The sequence below is a fragment of the Lithobates pipiens genome, unplaced genomic scaffold, assembly GCF_037356315.1.
Source record: "Lithobates pipiens isolate NorthernLeopardFrog02 unplaced genomic scaffold, aLitPip1_a1.2 Scaffold_23, whole genome shotgun sequence".
Taxonomy (NCBI): domain Eukaryota; kingdom Metazoa; phylum Chordata; class Amphibia; order Anura; family Ranidae; genus Lithobates; species Lithobates pipiens.
In genome coordinates this window covers 44,330,245-44,355,664 of record NW_027507785.1, presented here as the reverse complement: position 1 = coordinate 44,355,664, position 25,420 = coordinate 44,330,245, and the positions used below count along the sequence as shown (strand labels likewise).

General features: G+C 49.6%; 1 protein-coding gene across 1 annotated transcript in view; it reads left to right on the top strand.

Moving 5' to 3' along the window:
* The window catches only part of CACNA2D2 (calcium voltage-gated channel auxiliary subunit alpha2delta 2), a 278,037-nt gene that overhangs the window by 125,298 nt on the left and 127,319 nt on the right, over positions 1 to 25,420 (top strand). Inside the window, 1 exon segment of the mRNA XM_077451058.1 lies at positions 22,237 to 22,353. Coding sequence (XP_077307184.1) covers positions 22,237 to 22,353 — 117 coding nt within the window.

Here is a 25,420-nt window from a genome sequence, read left to right as displayed (position 1 = left end):
GAAAGCATCCTACGGATTCTTTCACACTAGTGGTTGTGGGGAGAGGTTGGTAAAACCCTGCAATTTAGATGTGATTTTACTGCCATCACCCCCCCCCCCAAACTGCTGCCCCCTTTAGCCCATGTTTTGCTTCATGACTGTGGCAAAAATTACACCCCCCGTTGCTTTCGGCAGGCATTGCGCAAGCCGAATGCACCCCAGTCAAGTAATTGAGGCCGCTCAGCAAGCGCCCTACAGTAGACCTGTGCAGAACGAAAAAAATAATTTTGTTTCGATTCGTTATTTACATAAATCAGGTTTAGTTAGATTCGTTTTCGGACTTTGTTTTGTTTAATTGTTTTCGAATCGATTAAAATTTTTCTAATTCGGATCTATTCAAAAAGTTTTCAAATTGAATATTTTTCGATTATAAACAGTTTTTTCAAATTTCCAAAAAGAATAAAATTGGAATAGAAAAATAAAGGAATAGAATAAAAAAAATTCTATTCTATTCTAATTTTTTTTTTGTTATCTCAGATTCGTTTAAATTCGCTACTATTCTAATTCTGAAATTCAGATACATCTGAATTTCCGAAAAAATTCAAATTTTTCCGGATTTTAATTCGTAACAAAACGAACCGCACATGTCTACCCTGCAGTCGTAGTTAATAAACTCAGTTGCAGCTCACTAGTGGAGGGTAGTGGAGGGTTAACCACTTGACCTCTGGAAGATTTACCCCCTTTCATGACCAGGCCATTTGTTGCTATTCAGCACTGCGCTACTTCTACTGACAATTACGCGGTTGTGCGATGTTGTACTCAAAATTTATATCATTATTTTACACAAATAGACCTTTATTTTGGTGGGATTTGATCACCACTGTGTTTTTTTTATATTATTATTATTATATAAACAAAGACCAAAAATTAAAAAAAAAATAAATACATTTTTACTTTCTGCTACAAAACATTTCCAATAAAAAACAAAACAAAAAAAAAAAAGATTTCTTCATATATTTTGGCCTATATGTATTCTGATACATCAAAATCCCAATAAGTTCACATTGATTGGTTTGCGTGAAAGTTACAGCGGGGTGTAGGGGTCCGGGTATTGCCCTGGGGGGACACGTATCAATGCAAAAAAAGTAATTTTTTTTTTTCAGGAGTTGTGATTATAATGACGCTTAAAGTTCAACAATAGAAATTAATAATTCCTTAAAATATCGTGCTGAGGGGGGTCCCCTTGGTCTGCCTGTAAAGTGTCGCATCTGTAGCATGTATGGAACCTGCTGCAGCAAAGATGAAATTTCGAAAGGAAAAAATAAATAAATAAACACATTTTAAAATGAATCGCGGTTGCAATTGGCGGCACCTGACTATTGGAAAGAAACGCGTGGCATACCAGACCCTTATCCAAGCATGCAGCCTGGCAGGTCAGGAAAGGGGGGGGGAGGACGAGCGAGTACCCCCCCCCGGACCATACCAGGTCACATGCCCTCAACATCGGGGGGTACTTTGGGGCCACCCCAAAGCACCTTGTCCCCATGTTGATGGGGACAAGGGCCTCTTCCCACCAACCCTGGGTTGTTGTTGTAGGGGGTCTGCAGGTTTAACAAGGTGGGCCCCCAGATAATGACCCCCTCCCATGTGAATGAGTATCTGGTATATAGTACTCCTACCCATTCAGAAAAAAAAGTGTCAAAAAGTAATAAAAATGCAGAGAGTTTTTGACAAATCCTTTATTAAGAGAATAAAAAAGTGCCCCCCCATTGTAAATCCATCGTCAATCACGCTGCCCGCCGCACCACCAACCTGAGAAAAACAACGCTCCACCCTCATTGACAGCTGACCGCCGCTTGACTGTTCTTATAAAGGTAAGGGCGGGGCCCTATGACGGCATCACCTGGTGCCACGCCCCCCCCCCCATTGTGACATCACGGACCGGTGCATGCTGGGTTCGGTGACGTTGCAGGATCCTACAGCCTGTGTATAAGACCTGTCCGCCCAAGAATCGGTAGCCAATAGGGATGCGTTTTTCGGAGGCGAAATAACGCCTCCGTCATCAGCCTAAAAAATGCGCGCTGCACAACATCCAAGGAAGAAAATGTGGACAGTGGTCAACTTTGGACCGGGCGTCTGCTCCCGGCCTCCATTGTTCCTGAGATCCTCTCACTGTTTGCGACGCAGACCATCATTTCCCTCCCCGCGACTCCCTGCGAACAATCTGCTCCGTCCGCCATGCGGTCTCCATAGGGAGATAAACCCATTAAATGAATATATTTCTTGCCGGGGCGAATTTGTGAAAATCTGGACGGCGCGGGGGGAAATCCTCTTAGACGGAGCCGCGATAATGGATTAAGATCGTTAATGACGGCGGTGCGTCCAGCAGACCATCCGGCGCCGCGTCTTTTGCGGCAGGGGGGAGGATTATTTGGGCGACCATTTATGAGATTTCAGAGACGGGAAAACAAACACGGAAATGTGCGAGACGCGGCGTCACGGCTTGCGGTTTTGTTCGTGTTTTGGCGGTTCCAACCTAAAATAGGGACAAACTTTAAAGTGGACCCGTCAGTAAATTTCTAAGTCTGTAAGAATGGATTCCTGACGTCAATATACAGCAACAGGATCTTTTCCGGAGAGGCTCCACCCACTCCTGGCCCTTTAAGGCGAACACGGTGTGATTGGGAGCCCCGTACCACCATCCCCCGATTTATATATATATATATATATATATATATATATATAGCCAGAGATAAAGGGTTATAAAGCCATTCAGCGACTTTACCCAGGCTGAGATGATGTCATCAGTCTGCTGCAGGTAGAAGGAAACATTTCCTCAGTCTCCCCTCCCCCAGTGATCAGACTGTACATTGTGACCTTGTAGAAGGAGGAGGCATTTCCTCAGTCTCCCCTCCCCCAGTGATCAGACTGTACATTGTGACCTTGTAGAAGGAGGAGGCATTTCCTCAGTCTCCCCTCCCCCAGAGATCAGACTGTAGATTGTAACTTTGCAGAAGGAGGAGGAATCATTTCCCCAGTCTCCCCTCCCCCAGTGATCAGACTGTACATTGTAACCTCGGAGGAGGAGTCATTTCCCCAGTCTCCCCTCCCACAGTGATCAGACTGTACATTGTAACTTTGTAGAAGGAGGAGGAGTCATTTCCCCAGTCTCCCCTCCCCTAGTGATCAGACTGTACACTGTAACTTTGTAGCAAGTCACGTGGTGAGATCCTGCAGCAGGGGCTGATCTGTGTCAGACATTTGTAAACACAGTCAGGTACCAGGATTTGTATGATTGCTCCATCTCTGAGCCAGCATCTCAGTCCCGATGGCAACCCTGGGTGATGCCTGAACACGGATGGCTCCTTCTTTCCGGAGAGAGAAGCAGATCCAGAGATGTAAGTTTTGGGGTCACCCTTGCCACCTTCAGCCAGAATTCGATCTCTGCGGGGATATTCTGACATTTGTCCTGCTGCAGAGCATTGCACGGGAGGCAGGCGTCTTTCCTGCGCTGGGAGTGCTGAGTTTCTGCATAACTTAGCCCAGCCGAGGTGGGACTACAACCCCCAGCATGTCCATTATACTCCTCGGGATTGCTGCATTGTAAGTCCTTGCAGTACCTGCCAGTCCCCCCCCCGCTGGCTGCGCCAGCAGTCGTTCCCTTCGTTTGTAATTTACGGCATGCGGCTATTTGTATCCTCGCCGCGCTCCGCCATCGCCTTCCGATCAATATGTAAATGGCGGCCCGGCCTCATCTGCATACACAGAGCTCACAATGAAGAGTTTTATGGCCGTGCAGCCGCAGAGCGGGATCTGGGCGAAGGGCTCATTACAACGATCGGGCGTGCCGCTGCTGCAAATTGAAGCGCTGCAAGAAAAAAAAAAAAAACACATTTCAGGGATTGCGGCGTTTAAAGGGGGACTCCTGGGTGAAGACGCGGGGCGGAAAGGAATTTGCGGCACCCCCCCCCCCCCCCCCCAAAGACAAAGTGAGCGGTTTTCAACGTTTTAATCTTTCGTGGTAGGATTTTGGGATGGGTGACTTTTTTTTCCATGTTTGACGGCAAATTACTCCTTCCCCTTCATTGACTGCGATAGATGGCAGGCTCTTGCTGAGATTGTGATCCTAGACTGTCCACAGGTTCAGTGTCATCAGGGCCACAGTCCATAAAAGAGCCACGTGGGGCAAATGGCGTCAGCTGTCACAGCGTCTGGCTGCTCCTGATAACCCTCCTCGTGCAGGCGGTGGGATCTCTGCTGTATGTGGATTCTGGTCAGTGACTTTTTCTAAGCTGAGGTGAGGTCACCACTCACTCAGTGACTTTGCTTTGGCTGAGGTGAGGTCACCAGTCGGTGGCGTTGCCTGGGCTGAGGTGAGGTCACCAGTCGGTGGCGTTGACTGGGCTGAGGTGAGGTCACCAGTCGGTGACGTTGCCTGGGCTGAGGTGAGGTCACCAGTCGGTGGCGTTGCCTGGGCTGAGGTGAGGTCACCAGTCGGTGGCGTTGCCTGGGCTGAGGTGAGGTCACCAGTCGGTGGCGTTGCCTGGGCTGAGGTGAGGTCACCAGTCGGTGGCGTTGCCTGGGCTGAGGTGAGGTCGGTGACGTTGCCTGGGCTGAAGTGAGGTCACCAGTCGGCGGCGTTGCCTGGGCTGAGGTGAGGTCACCAGTCGGTGACGTTGCCTGGGCTGAGGTGAGGTCACCAGTCGGCGGCGTTGACTGGGCTGAGGTGAGGTCACCAGTCGGTGACGTTGCCTGGGCTGAGGTGAGGTCACCAGTCGGTGACGTTGCCTGGGCTGAGGTGAGGTCACCAGTCGGTGGCGTTGCCTGGGCTGAGGTGAGGTCGGTGACGTTGCCTGGGCTGAGGTGAGGTCACCAGTCGGCAGCGTTGCCTGGGCTGAGGTGAGGTCACCAGTCGGCGGCGTTGCCTGGGCTGAGGTGAGGTCACCAGTCGGTGGCGTTGCCTGGGCTGAGGTGAGGTCACCAGTCGGTGGCGTTGCCTGGGCTGAGGTGAGGTCACCAGTCGGCGACGTTGCCTGGGCTGAGGTGAGGTCACCAGTCGGCGACGTTGCCTGGGCTGAGGTGAGGTCACCAGTCGGCGACGTTGCCTGGGCTGAGGTGAGGTCACCAGTCGGCGACGTTGCCTGGGCTGAGGTGAGGTCACCAGTCGGTGGCGTTGCCTGGGCTGAGGTGAGGTCGGTGACGTTGCCTGGGCTGAGGTGAGGTCACCAGTCGGCGACGTTGCCTGGGCTGAGGTGAGGTCACCAGTCGGCGACGTTGCCTGGGCTGAGGTGAGGTCACCAGTCGGCGGCGTTGCCTGGGCTGAGGTGAGGTCGGTGACGTTGCCTGGGCTGAGGTGAGGTCACCAGTCGGCGACGTTGCCTGGGCTGAGGTGAGGTCACCAGTCGGCGACGTTGCCTGGGCTGAGGTGAGGTCACCAGTCGGTGGCGTTGCCTGGGCTGAGGTGAGGTCGGTGACGTTGCCTGGGCTGAGGTGAGGTCACCAGTCGGCGGCGTTGCCTGGGCTGAGGTGAGGTCACCAGTCGGCGACGTTGCCTGGGCTGAGGTGAGGTCACCAGTCGGTGACGTTGCCTGGGCTGAGGTGAGGTCACCAGTCGGTGACGTTGCCTGGGCTGAGGTGAGGTCACCAGTCAGTGACGTTGCCTGGGCTGAGGTGAGGTCACCAGTCAGTGATGTTGCCTGGGCTGAGGTGATGTCATCAGTCTGCTGCAGACAGGAAAATGCATTTCCTTAGTCTCCCCTCCCCAGAATTCCCAGTTTTGCTCAAATGCCGTCAAATTTCCCCACTGGATTTCCCCATTTCTGACCCGATATTTCCGTATACGATATGACCGCAGCGGAGAGTCTTCTGCTTTGCTGAGACAGTCTTCCTGTAACCTCACAAGCTTCCTTCCCCACCAAAAATTGGGCGTGGCCACAAAATGCCTTTAATCATTAAAAAGCCATCCTTGACCTCCAGTCAGTGATTTTTGCCTAGGCTGGGATGATGTCATCAGTCTGCTGCAGGCAGGAGGAAGAATTTCCTCAGTCTCCCCTCCCATAAAGATCAGACTGTACATTGTAATTTTGTAGCGACAAAAGGAAGCATTTCCAGTGAATAGACTGCAATATTGTAACTTTGAAGCAAGTCAAGGCGAGCGGCTGCAGCAGGGGGCTGATCTGTGTCAGACATTCGTCAACACAGCCAGTTCTCAGCTGCTGCGGTCCTCTTCAGCCCTCCATTTCCCACTCTTTGTTGTCTAGTTTCAAACCCATCTCTTGCGCATCTGTTTAATCTGCCGCAGCCCGCCACTTCTCGCCCTCGTTTCCGAGCCCGACTCCCCCCCCACGCATGCCGTGATTCTGTTATCCAGCTGTCCGGGGTCACTTATGAAGCAATTAATGCGGATCCAGAGAGCTGCAGATTGCAGATTCATTATACAGCGGCCTACAAGCTGTAATTTGCTCCATTTTGGCGCTTTATAATTTCGGTGCGGGCGAGCGGCGGTAAAACGAGGGGAGATCCGGGTCTGATATCGCCGTGTCGCAAAGCCCCCCCACCCCTCCCCCTCCCGCCGCTGTCCTGCTAAATTATTCTGTGTTTAAACACGAGATCTGCTCTAGTTTTTCGCCGCCACTTTGCTGTAATTATGTAGCCGGGCGCGCTTTGTCCGTACGCCGCATTAAAATGGATGGACTATCATCGGGCGTCCTGGGCAGGCGCCAAGCGTGAAGTCTGCAATCAGCGCACATTAGTGACACTTCTTAACATACTGCCCATCCAGCTGAGATAATTGTGCTGGTGGCTGAAACAAGGACTGTCTGTCACTCTCACCGAGCAATCAGATCAGTCCTGATCTTTCCGGAGCTGGAAGCTGGAATCTGATTGGTTGGGGTAGGTGGGGGAGGGTATTGCATACGGCCATGGGCTCCGGCTCTCCTGCATTTGTATTGGTTTAATGCTATAAACCCGCAGTCTCCAAACTGGGGCCCGTGGGCCAGATGTGACCCTTTGCTTTTATCCGGCCCTTGGGGCACTACTCCTCATTGATGCAAGGATACCTTCCTCCCACTGACACCAATGATGGGGCACTATTCCTTCCACTGACACCAATGATGGGGCACTATTCCTTCCACTGACACCAATGATTGGGCACTATTCCTTCCACTGACACCAGTGATGGGGCACTATTCCTCCCACTGACACCAGTGATGGGGCACTATTCCTCCCACTGACACCAGTGATGGGGCACTATTCCTCCCACTGACACCAGTGATGGGGCACTATTCCTCCCACTGAAACCAGTGATGGGGCACTATTCCTCCCACTGACACCAGTGATGGGGCACTATTCCTCCCACTGACACCAGTGATGGGGCACTATTCCTCCCACTGACACCAGTGATGGGGCACTATTCCTCCCACTGAAACCAGTGATGGGGCACTATTCCTACCACTGACACCAGTGATGGGGCACTATTCCTCCCACTGACACCAGTGATGGGGCACTATTCCTCCCACTGACACCAGTGATGGGGCACTATTCCTCCCACTGACACCAGTGATGGGGGACTATTCCTCGCACTGACACCAGTGATGGGGCACTATTCCTCGCACTGACACCAGTGATGGGGCACTATTCCTTCCACTGACACCAGTGATGGGGGACTATTCCTCCCACTGACACCAATGATGGGGCACTATTCCTTCCACTGACACCAATGATGGGGCACTATTCCTTCCACTGACACCAATGATGGGGCACTATTCCTTCCACTGACACCAGTGATGGGGCACTATTCCTCCCACTGACACCAATGATGGGACACTATTCCTTCCACTGACACCAGTGATGGGGCACTATTCCTCCCACTGACACCAGTGATGGGGCACTATTCCTCCCACTGACACCAGTGATGGGGCACTATTCCTCCCACTGACACCAGTGATGGGGCACTATTCCTCCCACTGACACCAGTGATGGGGCACTATTCCTTCCACTGACACCAGTGATGGGGGACTATTCCTCCCACTGACACCAATGATGGGGCACTATTCCTTCCACTGACACCAATGATGGGGCACTATTCCTTCCACTGACACCAGTGATGGGGCACTATTCCTCCCACTGACACCAATGATGGGACACTATTCCTTCCACTGACACCAGTGATGGGGCACTATTCCTCCCACTGACACCAATGATGGGACACTATTCCTTCCACTGACACCAGTGATGGGGCACTATTCCTCCCACTGACACCAGTGATGGGGCACTATTCCTCCCACTGACACCAGTGATGGGGCACTATTCCTCCCACTGACACCAGTGATGGGGCACTATTCCTCCCACTGACACCAGTGATGGGGCACTATTCCTCGCACTGACACCAGTGATGGGGGACTATTCCTCGCACTGACACCAGTGATGGGGCACTATTCCTTCCACTGACACCAGTGATGGGGCACTATTCCTCCCACTAATACTAGTCCTCTTCTTACTGACCATAAGTGCGTTTTTGTTTTTACTCCCAAAGCATTCTATACTTCCACTCTCCTTAGTCCCACTCTTTTAAAGTGTGAAGGACAGTAAACTGGCACTTTGTTTAGAGAGTTTGGAGACCCCTGATATAAACTATGGAGTAATATGAACTGAAAAAAACCCAAAGTGGGTGGGGACACCCCAAGGTGGGCATGGTTCACTTCCTCGCAAGTCCCAACACGCACAGAGTGTGAACATAGCTGAGTGTTGCGGTGGCATGCACATTGGCATATTTAAGTGCCCTTTATATTGAATGGCCCTCCAATGCACTAAGGCTGCCCTCCTGCACTGGTGACCCGTGGGCAGAGGTGCCTTCCTGCACTGGTGACCCGTGGGCAGAGGTGCCTTCCTGCACTGGTGACCCGTGGGCAGAGGTGCCCTCCTGCACTGGTGACCCGTGGGCAGAGGTGCCCGCCTGCACTGGTAACCCGCGTTGCTTATAAAGGGTCAAGTGCCGTTGTGGGTGCTCAGAGTTGCGCTGGCAGTCCATTCAAAATGTTTGGGCAGCCTTAAATCGAAGCACATTTATGGGCGCTGTGCTGTGAATGGACATGCGTGTGCTGGGGCATCACAAAGGTGGGAAGCCGACCTCATCACCCAGAAGTGACGCAAAGTCTACACGGAGCTCTCTGCTTTCTTATCTTTGTATTCAGTAGGGCAGTTGTTGTCAACTTACAAGGTACAGGGGTCCCCAACTGTGGTCCCTGACAACACCAAAGGGTCACACATGATTTTGAGTATATAATGGTACAGAAGACCAACAGAGACCTCAGACATACCTAGAGGGGACAGTTACAGATTGGGGCCATGTTATAGGTGTGGTTGGAGATTGAGGACATTCTGCAGAAGACCGTCGGAGGCTGGGAATGTGTTCCAATTTTGGTTGAAGACGGGACATTCTGCAGCCAACATGCTACAAGATGTGGTTGGAGACTGGGAACATGCTACAGGATGTGGTTGGAGACTGGGGAAATGCTACTGGTCTTGGTTGGAGACTGGGGGCATGCTACATGAGATGATTGGAAACTGGGGACATGCTACAAGTTGTGGTTGGAGACTGGGAACGTGCTACAAGATGTGGTTGGAGACTGGGAACATGCTACAAGATGTGGTTGGAGACTGGGAACGTGCTACAAGATGTGGTTGGAGACTGGGAACATGCTACAAGATGTGGTTGGAGACTGGGAATATGCTCCAAGATGTGGTTGGAGACTGGGAAAATGCTACAAGATGTGGTTGGAGACTGGGAATATGCTACAAGATGTGGTTGGAGACTGGGAACATGCTACAAGATGTGGTTGGAGACTGGGAACATGCTACAAGATGTGGTTGGAGACTGGGAATATGCTACAAGATGTGGTTGGAGACTGGGAACATGCTACAAGATGTGGTTGGAGACTGGGAACGTGCTACAAGATGTGGTTGGAGACTGGGAACGTGCTACAAGATGTGGTTGGAGACTGGGAACATGCTACAAGATGTGGTTGGAGACTGGGAACATGCTACAAGATGTGGTTGGAGACTGGGAACGTGCTACAAGATGTGGTTGGAGACTGGGAACGTGCTACAAGATGTGGTTGGAGACTGGGAACGTGCTACAAGATGTGGTTGGAGACTGGGAACGTGCTACAAGATGTGGTTGGAGACTGGGAACATGCTACAAGATGTGGTTGGAGACTGGGAACGTGCTACAAAATGTGGTTGGAGACTGGGAACGTGCTACAAGATGTGGTTGGAGACTGGGGGCATATTACAGGACATGGTTGAAGACTTGGGAGAAGCTACGGCATATGGTTGGAGACTGGGAACGTGTTAGAAGATGTGGTTAGAGACTGGGAACATGCTACAGGATGTGGTTGGAGACTTGAGAGAAGCTACAGGATGTGGTTGGAGACTGGAGAAATGCTACTGGTCTTGGTTGGAGACTGGGGGCATGCTACAGGATGTGGAGACTGGGGACATAGTACAGAACACTGTCAGGGACTGGGGACAAGTTTACAGTTGTGATTTTAGACTGGGGACATTCTGCAGGAGAAGGTCAGAGACTGAGGACATGCTACATTTGTAATTAGAGACTGGGGCCATTCTGCAGGAGACCGTCAGACTGGGGGACCTGTTACAGTTGTGGTTGGAGACTGAGGACATAGTTCCCAATAGACTGTCAGACTGAGGCCGTACTGTAATCGTGGTTGGAAACTGGGGACTTTCTGCAAAGAACTGTCAGAGACTGGGTCCATGCTCTAGCTGTGGTTGGAGACTGGGGCCATACTACAGGAGACTGCTAGAGATCAATGCCATTGCATCTTTTTTTACAAGTTCCTGACTCATGTGGCCTGCAAATGGCGGTATTATAAGTATGAAGGCTGACGGTTGGGGGTCGAAGGTCGGGTGGAGAGGCTGTAGAAGATAAAATATAAGAATGTGATTGGTAAAGGAGAGCAGTGTTGGGGCCCATTGACCTCGGGGGGGGGGGGGGGGGTACCCAGATTGGGCATCAGCCTGGCAGGCTCTGCAGTGTCTTCCTCCAGTTTGCAGAACGTGTAGCTGAGGCCGACAATGAAATATTCAGCAGCCCCTGACATCTCTGTTCATATTCGGCGATGTGGATCAGTTGCGGCGTCATGGTGACAATCAACCGGACAACCCGCCGCATAATCACTTTCCTCGCTTTATTAATTGCGGCACGATCGCTAATGGGGTCACCTCCCTGGGTGGCACGCGCCAAGATCCAGCCAGATCGCAGGCAGGAGAATGCCTTTTCCTTGCCGGCTAGCATCCCCCCCCCCCCCATACAGAAGTATCACGTCGTCTCTCGCCGTCCTCAGATCGTGTGCCGATGCAGAAAAAATGCGCTAATTATACTGAGCGCAGGTGCTACACCGACAGGGGCTGTGCCGTCTTCCGCCTCTGCAGGAACAGAAAATGCCAGCTTTCCTTAAATGGGCACAAAAAAAAAAAAATGTTTAAATTTGTCACTTTGTGCGCCGACTGGAACATGATCAGTGCCGGCACTTTGTGCTGAGAAATGGATTATTTTCACAGAATTTGCAGAAAATTGTTGTAGAATCTTAAAGCTGAACTCCAGGCAGCCGGCTAAGTACACGGGCTTTGAGGTTGGAGGGTTAGAAGTAGAGGGTCAGAGTTATGGTTACAGAGGGGAAGTTAGGAATAGAGGGCTAAAGTTGGGGGGTTAGGGTTAAAGGGTTGGGTTAAAGTAAGGAATATAGCTGGAGTTAGGGTTAGGGGTTGGATAGTTAGAGTTAGGGTTAGAAGGTTGGGTTTAGAGCTTAAGTTGGGGTAAGAAGGTTAGAGGGCAAGAGTTAAAAAGTTAATGTTAGGGGGTTAGAAGGTTAAGTTTGGGTTAGAGGCTTAGAGTTAAGGTTTGGGTTTGAGGGTTAACGTTAGGGATATGATTGGGGTTATGGTTTAAGTTAATTAGTGTTGGGGTTAGAAGCTTGGGTTTAGAGGGCTAGCATTAGTGAGTTAGGGTTAAAGTTTGTGTTATATGGTTAGAGTTAGGAATATAGTTGGGGTTAGGATTTAAATTGGGGTAAGATAGAGTTAAAAAGTTAGTGTTAGGGGGTTAGGTTATGTTTGGGTGAGAGGGTTAGAGTTACAGTTTGGGTTAGAGGGTTAGGTTTAAAGTTAGGGATATAGTTTGGGTTGGGGTTATGGTTTAAGTTAGTGTTAGGGTTAGAAGGTTAGCATTAGTGGGTTAGGGTTAGAGGGTTAAAGATTTGTTAGAGGGTTAGCGTCTGGAATATAGTTGGGGTTATGGTTAGAAGGTTGGGGTTAGGGCTTAAGTTAGGGTAAGAGGGTTAGAGGGCAAGCGTTAAAAAGTTAATGTGGGGGGAGAATAGAAGGTTAAGTTGGGGTTAGAGGGTTGGAGTTACAATTTGGGTTAGAGGGTTAAAGTTAGGGATATAGTTGGGGTTATGGTTTAAGTTAGTTTTAGAGTTAGGGTTAGAAGGTTGGATTTAGAGGGTTAGTATTAGTGGGATAGGGTTAGAGGGTTAGAGTTAGGAATATAGTTGGCTAGGGTTATGGTTAGAAGGTTGGGGTTCAAGTTAGGGTAAGAGAGTTAGCGTTAAAAAGTTAGTGTTAGGGGGTTAGAAGGTTAAGTTTGGGTTAGAGGGTTCTTGGGTTAGAGGGTTCTTGGGTTAGAGGGTTCTTGGGTTAGAGGGTTCTTGGGTTAGAGGGTTCTTGGGTTAGAGGGTTCTTGGGTTAGAGGGTTCTTGGGTTAGAGGGTTCTTGGGTTAGAGGGTTCGAACCAGTTTGGATTAGAGGGTTCGAATTAGAGTTTGGGTTAGAGGGTTCGAATTAGAGTTTGGGTTAGAGGGTTCGAATTAGAGTTTGGGTTAGAGGGTTCGAATTGGAGTTTGGGTTAGAGGGTTCGAATTGGAGTTTGGGTTAGAGGGTTCGAATTAGAGTTTGGGTTAGAGGGTTCGAATTAGAGTTTGGGTTAGAGGGTTCGGTTTAGAGTTTGGGTTAGAGGGTTCGGTTTAGAGTTTGGGTTAGAGGGTTCGGATTAGAGTTTGGGTTAGAGGGTTCGGTTTAGAGTTTGGGTTAGAGGGTTCGGTTTAGAGTTTGGGTTAGAGGGTTCGGTTTAGAGTTTGGGTTAGAGGGTTCGGTTTAGAGTTTGGGTTAGAGGGTTCGGTTTAGAGTTTGGGTTAGAGGGTTCGGTTTAGAGTTTGGGTTAGAGGGTTAGGTTTAGAGTTTGGGTTAGAGGGTTAGGTTTAGAGTTTGGGTTAGAGGGTTAGATTTAGAGTTTGGGTTAGAGGGTTAGGTTTAGAGTTTGGGTTAGAGGGTTAGGTTTAGAGTTTGGGTTAGAGGGTTAGGTTTAGAGTTTGGGTTAGAGGGTTAGGTTTAGAGTTTGGGTTAGAGGGTTAGGTTTAGAGTTTGGGTTAGAGGGTTAGGTTTAGAGTTTGGGTTAGAGGGTTAGGTTTAGAGTTTGGGTTAGAGGGTTAGGTTTAGAGTTTGGGTTAGAGGGTTAGGTTTAGAGTTTGGGTTAGAGGGTTAGGTTTAGAGTTTGGGTTAGAGGGTTAGGTTTAGAGTTTGGGTTAGAGGGTTAGGTTTAGAGTTTGGGTTAGAGGGTTAGGTTTAGAGTTTGGGTTAGAGGGTTAGGTTTAGAGTTTGGGTTAGAGGGTTAGGTTTAGAGTTTGGGTTAGAGGGTTAGGTTTAGAGTTTGGGTTAGAGGGTTAGGTTTAGAGTTTGGGTTAGAGGGTTAGGTTTAGAGTTTGGGTTAGAGGGTTAGGTTTAGAGTTTGGGTTAGAGGGTTAGGTTTAGAGTTTGGGTTAGAGGGTTAGGTTTAGAGTTTGGGTTAGAGGGTTAGGTTTAGAGTTTGGGTTAGAGGGTTAGGTTTAGAGTTTGGGTTAGAGGGTTAGGTTTAGAGTTTGGGTTAGAGGGTTAGGTTTAGAGTTTGGGTTAGAGGGTTAGGTTTAGAGTTTGGGTTAGAGGGTTAGGTTTAGAGTTTGGGTTAGAGGGTTAGGTTTAGAGTTTGGGTTAGAGGGTTAGGTTTAGAGTTTGGGTTAGAGGGTTAGGTTTAGAGTTTGGGTTAGAGGGTTAGGTTTAGAGTTTGGGTTAGAGGGTTAGGTTTAGAGTTTGGGTTAGAGGGTTAGGTTTAGAGTTTGGGTTAGAGGGTTAGGTTTAGAGTTTGGGTTAGAGGGTTAGGTTTAGAGTTTGGGTTAGAGGGTTAGGTTTAGAGTTTGGGTTAGAGGGTTAGGTTTAGAGTTTGGGTTAGAGGGTTAGGTTTAGAGTTTGGGTTAGAGGGTTAGGTTTAGAGTTTGGGTTAGAGGGTTAGGTTTAGAGTTTGGGTTAGAGGGTTAGGTTTAGAGTTTGGGTTAGAGGGTTAGGTTTAGAGTTTGGGTTAGAGGGTTAGGTTTAGAGTTTGGGTTAGAGGGTTAGGTTTAGAGTTTGGGTTAGAGGGTTAGGTTTAGAGTTTGGGTTAGAGGGTTAGGTTTAGAGTTTGGGTTAGAGGGTTAGGTTTAGAGTTTGGGTTAGAGGGTTAGGTTTAGAGTTTGGGTTAGAGGGTTAGGTTTAGAGTTTGGGTTAGAGGGTTAGGTTTAGAGTTTGGGTTAGAGGGTTAGGTTTAGAGTTAGGGATATAGTTGGGTCTATAGTAAATTTGGGGTAGAGTTGGGGTTATGGTTTAAGTTAGGGTTAGAACGTTGGGTTTAGAGGGTTGGAGTTAGAGAGCTAACATGAAGAGGTTAGGGTTAGAGGGTTTGATTTAGGAATATAATTTGGGTTAGGGTTTAACTCGGGGTTAGAGGGTTAAAGTAAGGGTTTAGAGTTGAGATTATGGTTAAAGTTTGGGCGAGGGGTAGGGTTGGAGTTAGAGTTGGGGATATACAGTAGCCACAGTTAGGGTTTTAGACTTTAAGTCAGGGTTAGAGTTAGGGTTTTAGTTGGGTTTAGGGTTAAAAGTTTGGGATTTTGGTATAAGTTTGGCTGATGAGTTGATGGTGATAAGAAGGTTGGGGTTAGAGGGTTAGCGTTAAAGCGTTGGCATTAGGGGGTTAGGGTTAGAGGCTTAAAGTTTGCATTACAGGCTTAATGTTTTTTGGGTTAGAGTTAAGGATATAGTTGGTGTTGGAGTTTAAGTTAGGGTTAGAGGGTTAGGGTTAAAGTTAGAAGGTTAGAATTAAGGTTTAGGTTATGGTTAGAGATGTAGTTGGGGTTAGGGTTTAAGTTGGGGTTTGAAGGTTACAGTTAGGAATAAAGTTGGGGATAGGGTTTGAATTTGGGTTATAGTTGGGGTTAGGGTTAAAGTTGAGGTCAGGGTTAGAATTTGGATTAGAGGGTTGGAGTTGGGGTTTTATGTTAGGAAGGTTACAGTCAGAGATAAAGTTGGGGATGGGGTTATAGTTGGGGATGGGGTTATAGTTGGGGATGGGGTTATAGTTGGGGATGGGGTTATAGTTGGGGTCGGGGTTAAAGTTGGGGTCGGGGTTAAAGTTGGGGTCAGGGTTAGAATTAGGATTAGAGGGTTGGAGTTGGGGTTTTATGTTAGGAAGGTTACAGTTAGGAATAAAGTTGGGGATATGGTTTGAATTAGGGTTATAGTTGGGTGAGGGTTATAGTTGGGTGAGGGTTATAGCTGGGTGAGGGTTATAGCTGGGTTAGGTTTATAGTTGAGGTCAGGGTTAGAATTAGGATTAACGTTAGAGGGTTGGAGTTGGGATTTTATGTTAGGGTTATAGTTAGGAAGGTTGGGGTTAGGGTTTGAATTAGGGTTATAGTTGGGTTAGGGTTATAGTTGGGTTAGGGTTATAGTTGGGTTAGGGTTATAGTTGGGTTAGGGTTATAGTTGGGTGAGGGTTATAGTTGGGTGAGGATTATAGCTGGGTTAGGTTTATAGTTGAGGTCAGGGTTAGAATTAGGATTAACGTTAGAGGGTTGGAGTTGGGATTTTATGTTAGGGTTATAGTTAGGAAGGTTGGGGTTAGGGTTTGAATTAGGGTTATAGTTGGGTTAGGGTTATAGTTGGGTTAGGGTTATAGTTAGGGTTTGAAGGTTACAATTAGGGTTAGAGCAGGGGTTTGATGGTTAGAGGTAGGGTTAGTTATAGTGTTAGCATGGGGGGGGGGGGGTGTGGTTTCGGTTACAGGCTTAAAGTTTGGGTTAGAGGGTTAGGGTAAGTTAGGGATTTAGTTGGTGTTAGGGTTTAGGTTGGGGGTTAGAATTGGGGCTAGGGTTAGAGGTTTAAGGTTAAGGTTAGAGAGTTAGGGTTAGATTTGGGGTTAGAGGCTTAGAGTTAGAGAGTTAGGGTCAGAGGGTCAGAGTTAGGGGGTTAGGTCGAGGTCTAGGACTAATGAGCCAGTTAGTACAGGGAATGATACAGCTCACACACACTGTGTGTATATACTCTTACCCAGCCTTCTGATCCAGGCACTCCTGCCAGACAATACTGCCAGATCAGTGACCTCAATCCTTTCTATTGCAGTTTTGTCATTCAGCTTGGTCACTGCTAATCCCTCCGACTGTAATATAAAGGAGAAGCAGCGGACTGATGAGGTCATCCCTCTGCTCACTCTCCTGTTGCTGTCTTTCTAGCTCACGAGCGCCCCCTTTCTGCAATGCACAGTATGGGGACCAGGGAGAACAATAATATATAAGCAGATTGAACATCAGCTTTTAAAAATAAAGCCCAATATTCGGATATCTGCACCTCGCATATACGGTACATTGCAGTCCGTCGGCATCTATAGGGCCCTCCGGTGTCTATTTTCGGGTTTAGTTTTGGTTCTTCTTTTATGTCGGATTAACTTTCATTTCATCTTACAGTTCCGCTGATTGGCTGCACTTTTTTTTTTTTTTCCGCGGTAAAACCGAGCGCCCTCTTAATCTGATTCATCCTATTGGAATAAATCGTTCTATATATTACCCGTAATTGAATTTATCTGTGTTTTCTGTTTTTTTCATGCCGTTGGTTGGTGAAGTGGCGAGCGCGGCGTTTTAATAGGATTAACGTTCTATTCGTTACTCGTGTCGTACAATCCTGCCTGTCGCTACAACGTTTCATTTTCAACAAAGCGGGAGCGGCGACTTATCGCTTGTCTTTGAAATATATCAATATATAAATTGCTGGTGGTGGGGAGTTGTTGTTTTTCTTTGTAGAGATGCGCCGTGTAGGGCCAGCTCCGGACTTCATCTGCGCACGACATCAATAGAGGTGGAAAAGCTCCAGGTGACACTGATGGGTGGCAATGATAGGTGGCATTAATGGGCATGGCTAGGCAACACTGATGGGCACTGGTATGTGGCACTGATAGGTGATGCTGATGGGTAGCATTGATAGGTGGCACTGGTATGCGGCAGTGATAAGTGACACTGATGGATGGCGTTGATAGGTGGCACTGATGGGCACTGCTAGTTATCACTGGGCACTGGTATGCAGCACTGATAGGTGACACTGATGGATGACATTGATAGGTGGCCATGCTAAGTAGCACTGATGGGCGCTGGTATGTGTCACTGATAGGTGACACTGATGGGCACTGCTAGGCAGCACTGATGGGCACTGGCATGTGGCACTCATAGGTGACACTGATGATGAGGCACTGATTAGCAGCACTGGTGGGCAAAGTTGGTACGAATGTCCCTTTATTAGAAGCCGATTATCAGTTTTCTTCTTTTCTCCTCTTGCTGTCAGTGGGGGGGGGGGTTCTGGGGGGGAAATTAAAAGCAGATAACCTGCTTCTGTTTACATCCTGTGATCGGCTGTCAGCTGATCACGCGGTAAAGGGCCCGCTGCTGTGATTGGCTCGTCGCCCAAATCTGTGATCAGCCGAGCCCTTACTTCATGTAAGCGCCCCCCCCCCCGGCATTGTAAGTCCTCGCTGTAGCTGTCTTTCAGGTCTATCGCGGGCAGAGGCTGGTTCAATGACCTGCCAGTGAAGCGCCTCGAGGCCAACTTCCCATCATACAGGCATGCAGGGCAGGTCGGGCACCCCAATCATTTCAATGGGGCGCCCTGTCCACGTGTGACGATATACAATAAGGAAGGGTCCCCCTAACCTCTTCCACAGTGGCGCCGCAGCAAACCGCACGGTGCCAGACTAACGGCGCGGTCGCACGTCCGCTAAAGGGCGGAGCGCTTCTGTGCGTATCGGGTAACGGGCGATTTTGCGGCATGCACCGGGTGCAAAGCTAGCCCTGCCTTGCCCATACATGTAGCCGTACCGAACGATTCAACGCACGCCGTATTGTACATGAAAATCCGATCTATAAATGTTACCGGTCTCATCGGCGCCATCGTTTTAATTGATCGGAATGACTATAGGAATCTCAGACAGATACCTGACAATCAATCAGAAATGATTGATAAAATTCCAGCGCTACCGATCATCTTAAGTCGGATTCGATGGAATATCGGAGGGGGGGGGGGGGGGGCCTTTGGCTTACGATTTTTATTTTTGATCGGTTCTGTCCCATCGATCGATCATATTGATAGGTATCTGGGCCACCAATACCAAGCCTCCGCTGTGACAGGTCCTCTTTAGTACAGAGTCCTTCCCTTGCTGACTTTGCTTCTTTTCGGGTTGTTGCCGGCCTCCATTCCTTCACAAGCATGCGGCCAGTGAAGTCCGGGTCTTTACATATCGGTTGCAGGAAGTATGGAAAGTATTCGATCGGCCGGACAGCTGGCATCGTGCGGGAAGGAGGACGCTTCTCCTTTAACCGTCATACATCCGCGCCGTGCGCGCGCGCTGCCCTCATTCCCGAAGACAATCCGTCCAGTCAGCAAATTGCGTCCGGCAGATCCCCCCCTTCCCCCGGTCTGCAGGTACCTCCAGTCTGCTGATTAGGCCGTCACCACCACCGGGGAGAAAATACCGATTGTGCCGTATAAATAGCTTGTAATGTGCGGGGGAGGGGAGGAGGAGGGGGGGCGGCTATTTAAGGTGACAGGACGCTGCAAAAAATTTGGGACCCCACTTTGGGCGCGGCGCACCCGCTAGCGTCTGTTAATACTCACAGATTGCATTCCCGTTATCGGCCCAGCGATCGTTTGCGACAGTGCGATCAGGGCTCCGGAAAAACGAGAGCCTTCCACAAAAAGAGAGATTTTATTTTTTTGTTTTTGTTCACTGATTCAGTTCTATGGAGGAACCGGGATTCAGGTTCTTCTCCGTGTTTTTCACACGCCTTCCACATTCAGCTTCACGCTCGATCGAAACCCGCTTATTTCAATGGCCCCCCCCCATTCCCATCTATGCGACTAAAGTCGCAGCTTCTTTAAAAAGGGTTCCGGAACTACTTTCATGTAAAAAAAAAAAAAAATTGCATTTTTTAAAAAGTTAAATCGGTCTGGGGTGACAAAAATGATCGATTTTACTGATCGACTTGAGATTTGATGCGGAATGAAAGGGATGAATAGGATTTAATGGTCGATACAATTTGAAACCTGATCAAAAAAGAGCCGAGATTTTCTCATGGCGGCGTTTGCAATTCGGATTGAAATAAAAAAAAATAAAAAAACGCAATTGTAAACAATTCCCCAAATGTTCTCGCCTCTCTTATTTCGCGGTGAAAGCTCCGGCCGTTAGCGGTAAAGCAAAAAAAAAAGGAGGTAAAAACTCCCCGTGTTGCGGCGCTTCCAAATCGCTTTTCAGGCGCTTCGGAAGTGCTGCCCATTCATTGCAACGGGTAGGGGGCGTTTCTGGAGTGCTGTACACAACGCTCCCAAACCGCCCCCAAAGATGGCGCTTGTAGGACGTTTCCGAGCGTCCCGCAGGAGGACCGCCCCGGTGTGAGGGCACCCATTGTAATAAATGGGAGGCGGTTTTCAAGCGCTTTACAGGCTCTATTTCTTGCGCTGAAATCCGCCTCGGGGGGGGGGGGGGGAAGAAAGGGGTCTTAGGTTAGATTGGAGCATTGAACTGTTTATAAAATCGAATGAGCCGATCAATGTTTATAAACATTGATCAGACAGGAGAGAGATACAAAGTAACGTCGTTTATAAACAATGTTTCTTTGTATCTCTCCATCTGCCTGATCAATGTTTATAAACAATGTTACTTTATAAACATTGATCAGACAGGAGATAGAGAGATACAAAGTAACGTCGTTTATAAACAATGTTTCTTTGTATCTCTCTGTCTGCCTGATCAATGTTTATAAACAATGTTAATTTGTATCTCTCACATAATTTTTGTTTTATTAATAAATTTTTTATTTTTTTTTTGATGTTGGCCATCAATTTTCCTTCTTAAGGCCATCAATACGATCGTCGTGCTGATGCTGGAAAATAATTCGGGAAATGCAGAATGATGAGTGTTAACCCCTTCTTGCCCCCACCCTTAGATGGTGCTATAGCAGGAACAGCGCTGTTCCTTGGGTGACCCCGGGGGGGGGGGTACTTTTTCTGTTGTCACCCCGGTGAGCGGAAAGCGTCTTCGGGGTCCCTTTCCTGGAAATTGAAGGTTTCTTTATTTTTTTAACGTGGCGAAGCGCAGCCCCCAGCGGGGGGGGGGGGGGTCTCAGGCGCGGCAGCTGGATGCTCAGACTCGCGCTAATTACTGACAGAAGGGCGGCGGGAGGAAACGCTTTTGATTTTCGAACACGTGGTTCTGCTCCTGCGGCAGCATCTCTGCGGGGAGGTCTCTGCCTCCCGTCTCACGCCGGCTCTGGAGGAACATCAAAGGAGCGCGGCGGCGACATCAAAACGGAGACGGGCCTGAGGCGCGGAGACCGGACATACCTCGCCACTTCCCGAGATGGGGGGGGGGGGGGGGGATCGCCTTTCACGGCCAAAATGCCCGGGCGGACAACGCGGCACAGCGCCGGACATAATAATAATGTCAGAATTCAGCGAGGAAAAGACCATCGGAGCGAGAGACACGGCCTGTTCATGTGACGTTCACCCAACGTTCACTGGCGGGGAATCCATCGCTGTCATTTATTACACATTGACTTGTATAGAGATTCAGATTCACTACAGTGAAAGATTTGTAAAGAGGACCCGTCATTACCGTCCGCGACCCCCAACATGTCACCAGGAGCAGAGATCCACCAATTATCACCAACAAGCTCCAGGCAGTGACTTCGCCTAGGCTGAGATGATGTCATCAGTCTGCTGCAGGCAGGAGGAAGCATTTCCTCAGTCTCCCCTCCCCCAGTGATCACACTGTACATTGTAACTTTGTAGGAGGAGGAAGCATTTCGTCAGTCTCCCCTCCCCCGGTGATCAGACTGTACATTGTAACTTTGTAGGAAGAAGCATTTCCTCAGTCTCCCCTCCTCCAGTGATCAGACTGTACATTGTAACTTTGTAGAAGTAGGAAGAGGCATTTCCTCAGTCTCCCCTCCCCCGGTGATCAGACTATACATGTAACTTTGAGGAAATGCCTCCTCCTTCTACAAAGTTACAACGTACAGTCTGATCACTGGAGGAGGGGAGACTGAGGAAATGCCTCCTCCTCCTTCTTATACAGTCTCCCCTCCCCCAGTGATCAGACTGTACACTGTAACTTTGTAGGAAGAAGCATTTCCTCAGTCTCCCCTCCCCCAGTGATCAGACTGTGCATTATAACTTTGTAGAAGGGGGAGGAGTCATTTCCTCAGTCTCCCCTCCCCCAGTGATCAGACTGTACACTGTAACTTTGTAGGAAGAAGCATTTCCTCAGTCTCCCCTCCCCCAATGATCAGACTGTACACTGTGTAACTTTGTAGGAAGAAGCATTTCCTCAGTCTCCCCTCCCCCAGTGATCAGACTGTACATTGTAACTTTGAAGCAAGTCATGCGATGAGGGGATGCAGTGGGAGGCTACGCAGACACCAAGCTTTACACAAATGTCATCTCTGAGCCGGTGTTCTGTCCAAAAATGTCCGCCTATCGAATAGTGTCCGCTGTCTACTGCGCAGGATGACCCCGGATGATGCCTGAAAATGTGATTGGTCGGATTTCTGTGTGCGGAGCAGCGCTGGGCTCTCAGTGCAGACTCCGCATGGACAGGTGTCTCCTCTGAGCTGCCATTGGCTGGTTTGTGATCAGCTGACAGCAAAGAGAGAGAACGGGATGAGAGCGTTGGAGGCGAGTGACACCCGAGGGAAACCGATCCCCGGATGTGGGAAATCCGATACAAAGATTGAATTGTGAGATTCTGTATAATGTGATGTAATGTGAATGGCGGAGATTAGGGGTCAGGTTATGATTTAGGGGAAGTTCTGTATCCCGTCATCTTGTCTGACACGTCTCTTTATTGTCCTTCTGCAGCTCTACCGAGAGAAGAAGAACCTCTTCGAGGTGAAGGAGAACATTCCCCGAAGACTGGTGGAAAAAGTGGCAGGCGACATCGAGACCCTCCTCGCCAAGAAAGTGCGAGCGCTCAAGGTAACCAACTTTTTTTTATATATATGATGCCCATTATAAGGGGTTCCCACCATCCCTGTGCTCAGTTTCCGGGTCTGTACACCCGCTGTGCCCATTATGAGGGGTTCCCACCATCCCTGTGCTGAGTTCCCGGGTCTGTACACCCGCTGTGCCCATTATGAGGGGTTCCGCCATCCCTGTGCTGAGTTTCCGGGTCTGTAACCCGCTGTGCCCATTATGAGGGGTTCTCACCACCCCTGGGTTCCTGAGTCTGTAGACAGAGAACACTACTGTATGGGGGATGATGTGAAAGAGGTAGAGGACACTATTGTGGGGGGGGGGGGAGAGATGTGAATGGGGGCAGGGGACAATACTGAGGGGGTGGAGGGTGATGTATAAGGGGGCAGAGGATACAACTGTGGGGGGGGGGGGGGAGTGATGTGAAGGGGCAGGGGACACTACTGTGGGGGGGTGAGTGATGGGAAGGGGGGAGAGGACACTACTGGTGGGGGGAGTGATGTGAAGGGGGGCAGAGGACACTACTGTGGGGGGAGTGATGTAAAGGGGGCAAAAGACACTACTGTAGTGGGGTGATATAAAGGGGGGCAGAGGACACCACTCTGGGGGGGGGGTTTATTTGAAGGGGGGTAGAGGACACTACTGTGGGGGGATGTAAAGGGGGGCACAGGACAATACTGTGGGGGGGTGATTTGAAGGGGGGTAAAGGACACTACTGTGGGGGGATGTAAAGGGGGCAGATGACAATACTGTGGGGGGGGGGTGATACAACTGTGGGTGGGAGTTGTGTGAAGGGGGGCAGAGGACACTACCATGGAGGGTGATGTAAAGGGGGGAAAAGGATACTACTGTGTGGGGAGTGATGTGAAGGGGGACAGAGGACACTACTGTGTGGGGGAGTTATGTGAAGGGGGGCAGAGGACACTACTGTTGGGTGGGGAGTGGGGGGAGTGATGTGAAGGGGGGAAGAGGACACTGTGTGGGGGAGGGTGATGTAAAGAGGGCAGAGGACACTACTATGGGGGGATGTGAAGGGGAGCAGAGGACACTACTGGGGGGGGGTGATGTGAAGGGGAGCAGAGGACACTACTGGGGGGGTGATGTGAAGGGGGGCAGAAGACACTACTGGGGGGTGATGTGAAGGGGGGCAGAGGACACTACTGGGGGGGTGATGTGAAGGGGAGCAGAGGACACTACTGGGGGGGGGGTGATGTGAAGGGGAGCAGAGGACACTACTGGGGGGGTGATGTGAAGGGGGGCAGAAGACACTACTGGGGGGGTGATGTGAAGGGGGGCAGAGGACACTACTGGGGGGGTGATGTGAAGTGGAGCAGAGGACACTACTGGGGGGGGGGGGGGGGGTGTGATGTGAAGGGGGCAGAGGACACTACTGGGGGGGGGTGATGTGAAGGGGAGCAGAGGACACTACTGGGGGGGTGATGTGAAGGGGGGGCAGAGGACACTACTGTGACACACTATGTATTCTTCATGTTGTCATTTTATTCGGGGCTTGCAAGTTATTGTATTTTATTTTTTGGAAAGGGCGCTGACAACCCCCCTCCCCTCCCCCTCCTGGATCTTTTGACTTCCTTGTTGTCCAGGTAGATCTCACCCTCGGAAAGGTTGCCCGCCCCTCACCCCTCTTCTGGTGTATGTGAAGGGGAATTGGGGGGTCCCTCTGTAGAAATTTACCTTTTCGTGTTCCGGCCCTTTAATGGAAGGTAGGTCGGCGTAATCCCAAGGCGCGGTGCGATGGTTCAGCCAGGAAACGATTGATAAGAACATGTCGGGGGGGGGTTTATTGTTTGTTGCGGTGTGAATTGATTGTCGGCTGATCAGGGATGTTTGGAAGCATATTTAATTATCGGCGTTATTGAGGAGCAGGAAATAACAAGCGGCGATAAGCCGGGAAGATTCGGCCGCGGAGACGGCGTATCTCTTCCATCTCTGCCGGCTCCGGGAATCGCATTGTATCAACACACAGACGCATTGTTTGTTAATTCCTCGAAGCACTTTAAGGGGAATTAATCTGCGGCGAGGAGGATCTGAAAATAACTTTTCTCATCAGTGCGCGTTCCTCGTATCAGACGTGCGGAAAACCGCCGCCGATAACCGACGCAACCGCATTCGCAAGGCCGCTGTAAATCACACCGAGGCCTCATGCACACAGGATGATTATCCCCCCCCCCCCCCCCACCTGGACACTTTTGTAAAATGCGGCTTTGGGAGCGTTTTTAACACTGCTTTTTCCTCCCCTGTTGCAAACGCTAACAAGCCACATGACACCGGGGGAGGGAAAATGGCTAATTCGGTCCAATTTGGACATTTTCACTTAGGGGTGTACATCAGCAGAGCAGCGCAGGGAAGTGTCAGTGAGACTCCAATACATTCCAATCTCAGAATTCCCCACAGCGCACTGAGGGGGAGGGGCACCGCGGCCCCACACATTGTAAAAGATGGGAAACATCGATTGATTCTCTAACTTTGCTGTAGCTGCGATCGTCTGCTTTTGTGACGGGGGAAGAGATTGGGTGCAGTTCTGCTAGGGGGGGGGTCCCTGTTTCCAGGAGGAGGAATGTCATTGGCCACTGCTAAAGCCAATCACAGACCTCCTAGCCCCGTCCACTACCAATCACAGAAGATATTTCGCTAATTGAGAAGACCCCAATCAGGTGACAGTTTGTGGAGCTTCTGGGAACTTTGTTGAAATTATTCCTGAACCTTTGTGTCCCTTACTACCGAACCCCCCGGCACTCTGCATCCCTTTTAGCCACAGCCAGTATTCAGCGCAATGAAAATCACACCCAACCACTTTTTCTCAGCTGCGGGGGCCCAACTTATGATCCTGCACACAGGCCCACTGCTTACAGAAAATGCCCCTGACTGGAGCTCATCATTACGCATCCATTCCAGATGCTTGTATGTGACATTCCATACCTCCAATACCTCCCATATATCACATACATCCCATTCAATATACCACATATATCACATACAAGCCTGTGGGCTGGATGTGAGAGGTGGATCAGCAGGATGAGTGTGCCAAGACAGGTAGATGTGTTATCTCTCC